Here is a 12,872-nt window from a genome sequence, read left to right on the forward strand (position 1 = left end):
CAACAGGACTTCCTTGTTTTTCCTTGAAGACATTTTGCTTCTCATCCAAGAAGCTTGTTCAGTTCTGAGTATGTGAGTAATATTCACTCATTCATTCATTCAATCAATCAATCAATCACTCAATCAATCATTCTTCACTCTTTTTTAAAAACAAATATTTTATTGAACTGTTTTTTAAAAAAAAACACAAAAAGAAAAAATATTATTTGCAATTTCCTTCTGTACAACATTTCCACCTCGGTATACATCCATTCTGCTTGTCCTCCCTTATTTCAGTTTCTCTTTGTCCGTACATAGGATACTATTATATACAGTCCTTAATTTACAATCCTTCTTTCCATTTATACATGTTTGTTCATCTCCACCTATACCTTGTTAATTTCCAACTCCTGTGTCTTCTTCATTTAGTCTTTCCTTAAGCTTTAAACCCTCACTTTTAAGTGCTGACATCTGCTGAGGGCTGTTAAGAAAAGTGGGGGCTGCTTTCTTCCTCTTAAAAAAATAATCCATGTTTCTACATTTCTCATCCAGGGAAATATAATATTCTACCTTTTTAATATTCCTCAAAATATTTCATTCTTCTAGGAGAGGGGTATCTTCCCTTAATACTATGCTAAACTGGCTCCCAAATAAAGACTACCCATATTGAAAAAAGTATATGAAAAAAGGTTGTAAATTACTGCTTTCAGCCATAATGGGAGAGGAATATAAAAGACCATAAGAAAAGCCACTCGGGACGTTCAGATTTTCAAATTATCAGGATAATAAATGGAGGTTGTTCCATTGCTGTTGTTCCATTAAGGCAACATGACTTTGGAGGAATGGCTTATTTTGTTTGGAGTGTTTATTTAACAAGAACTTTTTTTTTTGTAATAATAATAATAATAATTCTTGGGCCTAATTCTCCATGGTTTGTAATAGCTAGGAACAGAACACATTAGCAATCTTCTTGACATATTTAATTTACTTTTTTTCCTTGCTGTTTATGGCCAGTTTATGGTCCAGCTCTTTTTTTTTCAGAAAAAGAGTTTTATTTCTTTTAAAAAACATAAATATTTCATCATTCGTCAATCATTAAAACATTGAAGTACAATTTTTTTTGTATGCCCCTCCCTCCCTCCACCCCCCAGCCCCCCTCCTCCTTCCCCCCCCCCAACTTCCCAGAACCCGTACACGGTATGGATTTTTAACTAACACAGTCTAAAATCTATTGAGAAAAAAGAAATAAAGAAGTTAATGACATTCTACATTGACCTTAGCTTCTTCTTACTGAGCTAACTTTAAACAGTTTAAATCATTTCTGATCTTAAGCATAGGCTAACTGGAATTTCTTGGTCCCGTATTTATTTTGTATATAGTCAATCCATTTTTTCCAGTCTCGTTTATATCTCTCATTTGAGTGATCTTTAAGATATGCCGATATTTTAGCCATCTCGGCTAAGTTTGTGACTTTCAATGTCCATTCTTGAGTTGTAGGCAAGTCTTCCTTCTTCCAGTATTGCGCCACCAACAGTCTTGCTGCAGTTATTAGGTGCAGAATCAAGTTAGTCTCTACCACTGTAAAGTCAGTACATATACCTAGTAAAAATAACTGAGGAATAAACTTTATCCTTCTTTTAAAAATATTTTGCATAACCCACCATATTTTTATCCAGAATGCCTTAACCTTTTGGCAGGTCCACCATATATGATATGGTCCAGCTCTTTAATGTGATTCTTCTTTTGGAATTTAGAACAATAACTTAACACACTAGCTTCCTTCATTTTTAAAAAAGCTATGTATTAGATTTTGAACATGCAACCTGTTTGAATTCGAAATGCCGCTTTTCAAGCTCAAAACAATCATTCTGAGTGCAAGATAACTGTTTCACAAAAAAAGAGGCTCCTTCAATCATTTTGGATGCTGAATGCTTCTTGAATGATCAAAATTGTTCCTTTTCAATTGCGTTCAAAGGAACTCTTGTCAAGCTCGAAACAGTGAGGTGTTTTGAATGCAAAATATTTTGTACATCCCTAAATTCTAAAAAAAAGTGGGGGGGGACAAAAACTGAAACAAACTCTCTGGAAAGAGTTCTATTATTTACATGTTTGACTTCAACTGATTGCTCTTTTTTTACACATAATAGATTGTTTCTCTCAATTTACCTTAATTTTGAGCAACTGCATCTTCAATTTAGCTTTCAAATATTAATCATGGTAGATTTTGGAGAATTTAAAATACATGGTCAGAACAATATTTAATGAACCTAATGCCCCAGGAGACGGGGGTTGTCTATCTGTGTGTCTGTGTTCCAGCATAACTCTGGAATACCTGGGCTGCTAAAATGAAAAGGAATGAATTATATCTATAGTGTTAAATCACAGTATTTTTGACAGTGATAGTGTGCATTTTGGATTCAGGTTCATGGGTGTTTGTGATGGATTTATGAGTGTGGGGATAAGATCATGAACTTTCAACTGGGTGGAATCCCAGGAAGCTTTTAGATTTGGGACTCCAAAGATGTGCCAACGTGTCTGTCTTATTAAATTGGAACTTTAAGGATAGCTCTGCCTTGGACTCTGATTTAATTCTGCATGATATTTGGAACGCTGACAGTGTGTGTGTGTGTGTGTGTGTGTGTGTGTGTGTGTGTGTGTGTGTTCCAGCATTACTTTGACTAGACACTGTAGATATAATGCAATACAATAGCAGAGTTGGAAGGGACTTTTGAGATCTTCTAGTCCAACCCCCTGCCTAGGCGGAAAACCCTATACCGTTTCAGACAAATGGCTATCCAACATCTTCTTAAAGACTTCCAGTGTTGGGGCATTCACAACCTCTGGAGGCAAGCTGTTCCACTAATTAATTGTTCTAACTGTCAGGAAATTTCTCCTAAGTTCTAAGTTCCTTCTCTCCTTGATTAGTTTCCACCCATTGCTTCTTGTTCTACCTTAAGGTTCCTTGGATAATAGTTCGACTCCCTCTTCTTTGTGGCAACCCCTCAAATATTGTAACACTGCTATCATTTCTCCCCTAGTCCTTCTTTTCATTAAATTAGACATACCCAGTTCCTGCAACTGTTCTTTACTGTTTACTACTCTGGGTAGGTATCCCATTACACACCACATAAATAAATCTTTACATGATAAAGTATGCATTAGTATGGTCTTTATCTGCCTTGGCAGTATGCCCATTGACAAGGGCACAACTATGAAATGCTGCATTCAAGAAAAAAATCATGATGCATTTTTCTATTGAAGGCCCTTTCCTCCCACCCTGCTTTAATGTTGCAGATATTTTTATAACATCCAAATTAAAATCTTGGTATTAATCTTGAGGGGTCTGGCTTAGCGCCTGACCATCTACCGAACATCTTCCTCTGGTTTGAACTATTTGGCTAGTAGAAGCTGCTGGACAAACCGTTGTGAAGATTAAGCTATTGTCAGAAGATAGCTTTTTTGGAACATGGACAAGAGGCCATCTCCTGCTTCACTTCCAAACCATGGAATGGATTCCTTTTAGAACATGTGTTTGGTCTCTTATTTTCTGTCCCCTAAGAAGAGCAACTGAAGAGCATCTATTTTGCCAGGTTTTTTAATAGCTGAGTTTGCTTTGATTTTAATGTATGCCATTTTTATTTTGCTTTTATTTATTCTCCTAGCCACCTGAAATGCTCAAACTGAGTGGAGAGGCGGGATAGAAATAAAAGGTTAGGGCTGTGCAGACCTTCCAATGAGTGTCCCAAAGAGGCAACTGGACCTTCTTGTTTTTCTTTGAAGATGTTTCGCTTCTCATCCAAGAAGCTTCTTCAGCTGTGACTCCTTCCTTCTATTCCCCACCATCCAGTCAGAGCCGAAGCAGCTTCTTGGATGAGAAGCGAAACGTCTTCAAAGAAAATCCAGAAAGTCCCATTGCCTCTTGAAAAAGCACCTTTGGGACAACCGTGACTTGGATGACTGAGAAACTCCATAGAAATCTTCCAATGAGCCCTGCACTTGGTTGAAAGTTTGCTTCTGGATCTGGTTCAAGGTGGTCATTTAGTTTAAACCCTTCATGGCATGGGTCCAGGCTACCCGAGAAACCATTTCGTCCCAGTGGGATTGGCCTCTTACTCCGCAGTTACTCCGTAGCCTGCAGTTGATCCCATTGGTCAAAGAAGATTGGTCGATGGGATCATTGATGAAGATGTTGAAAAGTACTGGGCCCAAAACAGAGCCTTGGGGTACTCCACTGCATACTTCCCTCCATGTAGATGCAGTTCCATTGAGGACTACACATTGAGTGCGGTTGATCAGCCAGTTACAAATCCGTCTGGTGGTGATGCTGTCTAACCCACATTCTTCTACTTTATCTAGTAGTAGGTTATGGTCTACCTTATCAAATGCCTTACTGAAGTCCAAGTAAACTATATCGACGGCATTCCTCTGGTCCACTAATTTTGTCACATTATCAAAGAATGCATTAAGATTAGTCTGGCATGATCTGTTTTTGACAAACCCATGTTGGATTTTGGCTATTACTTTGTTTGCTTCTAGGTGTTCGCTAATTCGTTGCTTGATTATGTTTTCCAGAATCTTTCCTGGTATTGAGGCCAGGCTGATAGGTTTATTGTTTCCTGGATCTATTTTTTTTTCCTTTTTTGAAGATGGGAACCACATCAGCTCTTTTCCAGTCCTCTGGCAGTTTCCCGGTGCTCCAGGATCTCTGAAAGATATAGTTCAGTGGTTCTGAGATCTCGTCTGCCAGTTCCTTCAGAACCCTGGGGTGTAATCCATTCGGTCCTGCTGATTTGAATTCATCTAGGGTAGACAGGTGCTCACTTACCATTTTCTTCCCTATTTCAACTTGTGTTCCTAATCTGATTTTTGTGGTGCTGTTTTTGATAGGTTGCACTGTTTTATCCCTTTGTGTAAAGACAGATGCAAAACATGAGTTAAATAGTTCTGCTTTCTCCCTGTTGCTCGTCACCTTCTTGCCACTTTCTCCCAGCAATGAACCAATTGCTTCCTTAACCTTTTTCTTGTTTTTAACATGTTGGAAGAAGCTTTTTTGTTATTTTTTACTTTTGTGGCAAGCCTTTCTTCATTGTCTTAGCTTTCCTCACTTCATCTTTACATGCTCAGGCTATTTGCTGATATTCTGCCTTAGTTAGTCCACTTTTTATGCTTATCTTTTTTGTCTTTCAATTTGTCAGAGAGTTCTTTATGCAGCCATGCTGGTTTCTGAACATGTTTATTTTCTAATCAAATGAGACCAGGGGGATGTGTTGTGAATTAAGGTGCTAGGTGCATTGTTCTGCAGTTTCCTTCTATTTCCTTCCTTTTAATTAAACCTGCCTTTAGAACGAAAACCAGCCATGAAGCACCACGCTGACTATTCCCTAACGTTTCCCACAAATCAACAACCCATTTGTGGTATTGTGTAAGTAGCTGCCCTGCTGGAAACTTCCTCTATAAATATTCACAAGTTGAGCTCCGTCTTTGATCAGTTTAGCTGAATTGTCTCTTTTCTTTATTCCTTGCTTTAATAGTTCTGTTTTAATTGGCTTCGGTTTGCTTTGCTTTACTTTATTGGCTTTTCTTTTTCCTTGAGCGTGTTTTACTTGGTGTGATTTTCATCGGCGTCTTGTACTTCTGCTGTGATCTTCTCTTTTGTCTGGAAGAGCAAAAATGTCTTCCCCCACAGCAAAATAATTTGTGTCAGAAATCTCTGGTGAACAATCCATGAAGCCATCATCCTTACAGAAATAATAAGATTTTCCCCTCCCCGATATTCTTGCAAAAAGCATGAATATATACAATACAATAGCAGAGTTGGAAGGGACCTTGGAGAACTTCTAGTCCACCCTCTGCCTAGGCAGGAAACCCTGTACCGTTTCAGACAAATGGCTGTCCAACATCTTCTTAAAGACTTCCAGTGTTGGGGCATTCACCACATCTGGAGGCAAGATGCTCCGCTGATTAATTGTTCTAACTGTCAGGAAATTTCTCTGCAGTTCTAAGTTGATTCTCGAGGTTCGAGGTTCGTGGTTCATTTTATTTATATGCCGCCCTATTCCCAGCAGGACTCAGGGCAGCGCACAAACCCAAGGAGGGGGGAGGGAAAACCACAAAAACTACAAAAAGTACAGGGCATTTAAAACAACCAACAGCCACACTATTTCTCTCTCCTTGATTAGTTTCCATCCATGGCTTCTTGTTCTGCCCTGAGGTGTTTTTGAGAATGGTTTGATTCCCTCTTCTTCGTGGCAACCCCTGAGATATTGGAACACTGCTATCATGTCTCCCCTAGTCCTTCTTTTCATTAAACTAGACATACCCAGTTCCTGCAACCGTTCTTCATATGTTTTAGTCTCCAGTCCCCTAATCATCTTTGTTGCTCTTCTCTGCACTCTTTCCAGAGTCTCCACATCGTTATTACATCGTGGTGATCAAAACTGAATGCAGTATTCCAAGTGTGGCCTTACCAAGGCATTATAAAGTGGTATTAACACTTCGTGTGATCTTAATTCTATCCCTCTGTTTATGCAGCCTAGAACTGTGTTGGCTTTTTTGGCAGCTGCTGCACACGGCTGGCTCATATTTAAATGGTTGTCCACTAGGACTCCAAGATCCCTTTCACAGTTACTACTGTTGAGCAAGGTACCACCTATACTGTACCTGTGCATTTCGTTTGTGTTGCCTAAATGTAGAGCCTTATTCTTTTCACCATTGAATTTCATTTTATTAGATAGGGCCCAATGTTCAAGTTTGTCAAGGTCCTTCTGTATCTTAAGCCTGTCTTCTGGAGTGTTGGCTGACATGGTTTTGCCAGCAGGCCAGATACTGCAGGGTACTATGGAGCCCACCATTATCATTATGCTTTGTCAACCATGAAAGTCAGGGAAGGGCTTTTGACTATACAGGTAGTCCTCACTTAGTGACTTCTTGTTCAGCAACCATTCGAAGTTACAACAGTGCTCAACAAGATGACTTATGGCTGGTCCTTGAAGTTGTGGCTGTCAAAGTGTCCCCACAGTCACAGGATCATGATTGGGGCACTTGGCAACTGGCACACAGTTACAATGGCCACAGCTTCCCACAGCCACATCATCACCACTTGTGATCTTCACTGTGTTGGGCCTGCAGCCAGGTTACTTTTGGGATCTTTGGCTGCCACACTTCCATCTACTATGCTGTTTCTATAGTGGGGAAATGGGAGGGGGACAGTAAGCAATGTTCCCTCTAAGATGTGCGCCTGCGCGGCCGCGCACATAACAAGAAAACACCGCACAGAAACTTCAAACTGCAGTGCAGTGTTTCTTTAAATGTGACTGAAAATATTCCCCCTCCCTCCCACTGAACTCTCTCCTCCATCTAGTGATTGGTGAAATCAAGGAAGACTCTGCCCGGAGACCAATGATGCTACAGAAGGGAGAATTCCCATTGGTCCTATGGGGCTTCCTCGGTTCCTGGGAAAACATGATTCGCTGGTTGTAACCTGTGTTTCTCTGCACATCTGGGGTTTCTCAGGCATTGTGTCGTCTGAAGACCCATTCTGAACTGGGCAGTCTTTCTGCCATCCCTTCGCTTCAGGGAGAGAAGGAACCAGCGTGGAATTGGACTGCCTGAGCCAAAGGGGTCTACGGGATCTTGAGACTTGATTTTTGAGCAGTATCAGTCCTTTCCATTCTTTCCTTTCCCTTTCTGTCCTTCTTCTATCTTCCTTTCCTTTTCTTTTTCCTTTTCTTTTTCCTTTTCTTTTCCCTTTTCTTTTCCCTTTTCTTTTTCCTTTTCTTTTTCCTTTTCTTTTTCCTTTTCTTTATCTTTTCCTTTCCTTTCTCCTTTCCATTCTTTCCCATTTCCTTTCCTTTCTCCTTTCCTTTCTCTTTTCCTTTCCTTTCTTTCCCATTTCCTTTCTCCTTTCCTTTTTCCTTTCCTTTATCTTTTGTTTTCCTTTCCTTTTCCATTTCCTTTCCTTTCTCCTTTCCTTTCTCTTTTCCTTTCCTTATTTCCTTTTCCCTTCTTTTTTCTTTTCCCTTCCCTTTCCCTCCCTTCATCATCCTTTCCTTTCTTCTTTCCCATTTCCTTTCCTTCTTTCCCTTTCCTTTCCTTTTTCCTTTTCTTTCTCTTTTCCTTTCCTTTCTTCTTCCCCAATTCCTTTCCTTTTTCCTTTCCTTCTTTTCCATTTCCTTTTTCCTTTCCTTTTATTATTTCTCATTTCCTTTCCTTTTCCTCCCCCTCCTTCCTTCCTGGGGGTCTGAGGGAGAGGGAGGGGACCCTTTTCCTCCTTGCCCCACTCCCCAACATCTGCTCTGATGGCAATTATGGCTAAAAAAAAATCAGGTGCTCAGGCATGAAAATGTGCTGCTCAAACACTATACTTTTCTGCACACACTGAAAAAAAGAGAGGGAACATTGATAGTAAGGAGTAGGATGTGATGTAACCAAAATAAAATTCCTTTTAGATTGCCAAGATCATCTGTCTCAGCACCTCTGCACCTGACTGGAACTGGATCGGTGGAACTGCCAGCATGACAGTAGAGGGTTGGCCCATGTGATGGACTTGTGGGTGTGGGTGCAAGATCTTGAACTTTCAACTGGGTGTGGAAAACCAAGAAGCTTTCAGATTTGGGTTTTCCCAGATGTGTCAACATGGCTCTTTTAATAAATTGGAACTTTGAGCAATACTTTGCCTTGGACTCTGATTTAATTTTGGATGTTATTTGGAACCCTGATACACTGCCTGCTTCCAATAAGTCAAGCCAATGAGGAAACCAGCCACCACTTGATGTTGTGCTTAAGGACTGCACATGATTCCTTAACAACCACAACCTGAACTGTCATTGTACACTGAAGATCACATTTAATTTTGTTGTGCAAGGTGCAATGACAATAAAGTAAACTAAACTAACTAAGCCTCAGTGACGCTTCTCAGAATTCTCTGCTTTCATTTTTTTCCCTCCCTTCTCTTACACCAGTTTCTTTCTCTCTCTCTCTCTCTCTCTCTCCTCTTCTTTTCTAGGAGATGGTCAAGTTGATTTTGATGAATTCATGACGATCCTTGGGCCTAAACTGGTCTCCTCAGAAGGGCGGGATGGCTTTTTGGGCAATACAATTGACAGCATATTCTGGCAGGTTAGTGGCAAGGGGTTTTCATGTACATTTAAGTCACAGTTGACAGACATATGATCTCCTCAGAGACTTTTTCCACCGGGCATGTTATCACCAAATGACTCGAAGTTGGTATGTTGTGTTATTTCTGTATTGACACCATGATTCACAGGATGTTGTTGTGGCTTCTACGCCACAGACAGACACTGGTGTCTGTCTCTTCCCCTACTTCAAATCAGTGGTGGGATTCAACATTTTTTGCTACCGGTTGTGTGGGTGTGGCTTGGTATGCATGGAGGGGAAAAATACTATAAAATCCCCATTCCTCCCCATTCCTGGGAGAAGGATGCTGCAAAATCCCCATTCCCTCCCAATCAGCTTGGACTCGGGAGGCAGAGAACAGATGGGGCGGGGCCAGTCAAAGGTGTTATTTGCCGGTTCTTTGAACTACTCAAAATTTCTGGTACTGGTTCTCCAGAACTGGTCAGAACCTGCTGAAAACCATCTCTGCCTCAAATGTGCTACAGTTGAAGTGATAAGGACATGATGTGCAGGTTGCCATTGAGTATGTGCTAGTAGTATGAAGGTAATGGCAGTCGTCTGTGTGTGTCTATGTGTGTCTCCATGTTTGGCAATTTAAAGACTTGTGGACTTCAACGCCCAGAATTCCTCAGCCAGCCATCCACAAGTCTTCAAGTTGCCAAACATGGAGATCCCTGGTCTAGAGTATGACTCGAACATACTTAATATAGGTTTGTTGTACTGTCCTTATTATATTAGGATGAAAATCATCTAGCTTTCCAAAAGCTTCAAAAGAGATCCCTGCCTCTTTCTCATTCACTTCTACTTCATTCTACTTCACGTATTATGTGAAGCATTAATACCACTTTATAATGCCTTGGTAAAGCCACACTTTGTTTGTTTGTTTGTTTGTTTGTTTGTTTGTTTGTTTGTTTGTCTTGTATGCCGCCCACTCCCGGAGGACTCCGGGCGGCTCACAAAAGACAAGGGAAAGGGGGGAACGAGACAAAGACAACATATTAAAAACAAAACCAACATTCACAATTTCCGTGGAGGTATTGATCATGTGACCACAGAGGAGGCTGCAAGTGTGAGGAGTGGTCATAAGTCACTTTTTTCAATAGCTCGGTAACTTTGAATGGTCACCAAATAAACGGTTATAAGTCGAGAACTATCTATAGAGGTTTTTTTAGCTTGTAGTTTTATTACAAGATTGTGAAGAGAGTTGGCTGCTTGGACAGATTCGAATAGGTCTATGAAAAATATTTCTTGGGATATCTTTTAATTCATTAGAGCCGAGGGGGCGCAGTGGTTAGAATGCAGTATTGCAGGCTGACTCTGCTCACTGCCAGGAGTTTGATCCTGACCGGCTCCAGCTTGACTCAGCCTTCCCATCCCTCCGAGGTGGGTAAAATGAGGACCCAGATTGTTGGGGACAATAGGCTGACTCTGTAAACCCTTTAGAGAGGGCTGTAAAAGCACTGTGAAACGGTATATAACTCCAAGTGCTATTGCAATCTTTTCCTTGGTTTTGCTGAAAACATTGTACGTTAGAGGTAATTGCTAACTGATGGAAGGGTAAATGTCCAAGAAAGGACACTCTCTCATGCCCCTTTGTCTATTTTATTTTATAATTGAGGTTCAGTGTGAAAACTCTGTGCCTTCCCTTTGAGAATTTCATCAAACGTTTTCCTTGGGTTGGGTAAATCTAAAAGCAAAGTTTAGAAAAATGGTTGAAAAGGTCACATAGATGCCATGTTTTCCTGAAAATAAGACTGTGTCTTATTTTATTTTGACCCCCAAAATAAGAGCTTGACCTTATTTTCAGGGGAGGTCTTATTATTTTTGAGGTGCAGGAGGCAGTGAGCGTGGTCACCTCACGGCTGCTGCTGTGTTGCAATATTTTTGGGGAGGGCTTATTTTCAGGAAAACGTGGTAGAAAGGCAGGGTCTTCAGTTGATGCTAGGTCTCATAAATCAGAGCTCATTAAGGAAATCTTGGTATAACTTCGTGTTCCACGAAGAGAGTGACTTTTAATAACACTGGCTTTTATTTGCAGCAGTGAAAGAAATGACTCTTATCTACGCATTGAAAGAATCTGGTTTCCTGCTGTTTTTATTTGTTTGGTTTCTATTAGGAGGGTTTAAAATGCGCTTTGATTTTATTTCACGACTTCTGTAGTTATTCATTCTGAATTGCCTGAGAAGAGGATGGGCGGGGAGATAAAGATACAAAATTGTTGTTTTACAACGGTGACAACTTTAAGTGGTGTGGACTTCCAACTCCCCGAATTCCCCAGCCAGCCTGAAATAAACGAATGCTAGTTTGAATTCCAGAGTTACAGAGTTCATTAAAAAATCATGCACAATGTAAATTCTAAGTCTTACTGAGTTTTAGTGGCCTTAACTTAGAAGCAAGGAAGATCAAAGAAGATCAAAGGGATTCATCACCTACAGAAAACTAATATTGCTGTTGCTTGCTCACTTTCCACATATTGCTGATCTTTTTACAGTGTTTACAGCTCACCCACTGCCCTGATTATTATTTCAGGAAGCCACACCAGTTGCTTTCTTGTGGAATAGGTCATAGGTGTGTTGGAAGAAATGTCCATCTGGGTTCAGTTCCAAGTGGGGGAAAATATACTGGATTCATGGATGTTGCTTAGAAAGGAGGTTTATTGACGAACAGGATCACATGGCTTGAGATCCAGGGCAAAAAATGGGCAGAGATGCTGAGAGTGTGTCAATTGCTGCTTCACTTAATAACCAAGAAGGAAACCACTCAACTCCATTTTGTAGAATTAAGAGTACTTTTACTGATTATAAGTAAATAGAAGCTAAGCAAAGCTGGATCTGAGTAGTGGTATTTAGGCCTGGGTGGCAGAACTAGCAGCAACCCAAGCTGGCTACGCCCCTGAACCGATGCCCTGGTCACCGCAGCTGCCATGTTGTTTAGTAGTGCGCTTGCTTGCGCACTTCACTGTAAATTGTTCTGCGCATGCATGAAGAACCTTTTACACTGAACTGCACGTGAAGCGAACCAGTAGTAAAACCAGTAGCAACCCACCTCTGGGTACGTGCTAACTTCCTACAGGAGCACACCCCAAGTTGCAACTTTCTGCTTATTATTATTTTTTTGTTTCCTTATAATTGCTAGTAGGTGAGAATTCCACAGAGCACACTGTAGTAAATAGCAGCCAGCCAAACAGCCAATGATGGGATTCAAATAATTTAACAACCGGTTCTCTGCCCTGATGACCAGCTGGGTAGGCGTGGCTCGGTGGTCATGTGACTGTGTGATCGTGGCCAACTCAACATCACTCAGGTCGATGGGCTATTAGCTGTGACAGTGTAATAAGGGTTAACCGAAGAGGCAGTTTCTGTAAGCAGGGCAATAAAGATGAGGCTAGAAACAACACCAGAATGTTTCCTTCCTGCCTTCCTTACAGGATGAGCCCTGTAAAGTGGGGGAAAAAACCAAAATGAGATTTCTTCCAACAACCGGTTCTCCCAACTGCTTAGAAAATTAACAACCGATTCTCCCGAGTAGGTACGAACTGCCTGAATCCCACCACTGCAAACAGCCTTTTACCGGGATGGGGACCTATGGCATGCGCGTGCTGGCAAGGTGAGTTCAGTCTTTTTTAAAGCCATTTTTTGCCCTCCCCAAGCTCCAAATGCTTTATAGGAGCTTGAGGAGGGCGAAAAGAGTCTCCCCTGGACGCTCTCCGGAGGCTTCAGCAGCTTCCCTGAAGCCTCCGGAGGGCAAAAAACGACCCT

General features: G+C 41.0%; 1 protein-coding gene across 1 annotated transcript in view; it reads left to right on the forward strand.

Annotated features, from left to right (window-relative positions):
- CALN1 (calneuron 1) overlaps nucleotides 1–12,872 on the forward strand; it is a 242,992-nt gene that overhangs the window by 165,407 nt on the left and 64,713 nt on the right. The window contains exon 4 of the mRNA XM_087717191.1: nucleotides 8,984–9,096. Within this exon, the coding sequence (XP_087573317.1) occupies nucleotides 8,984–9,096 (113 nt within the window). The remainder of the gene's footprint in view (nucleotides 1–8,983; nucleotides 9,097–12,872) is intronic.

The sequence above is a fragment of the Thamnophis sirtalis genome, unplaced genomic scaffold (assembly GCF_051295495.1).
Source record: "Thamnophis sirtalis isolate CommonGarterSnake01/CBP01778 unplaced genomic scaffold, rThaSir2_p1.2 scaffold_6, whole genome shotgun sequence".
In the NCBI taxonomy this organism is placed as follows: domain Eukaryota; kingdom Metazoa; phylum Chordata; class Lepidosauria; order Squamata; family Natricidae; genus Thamnophis; species Thamnophis sirtalis.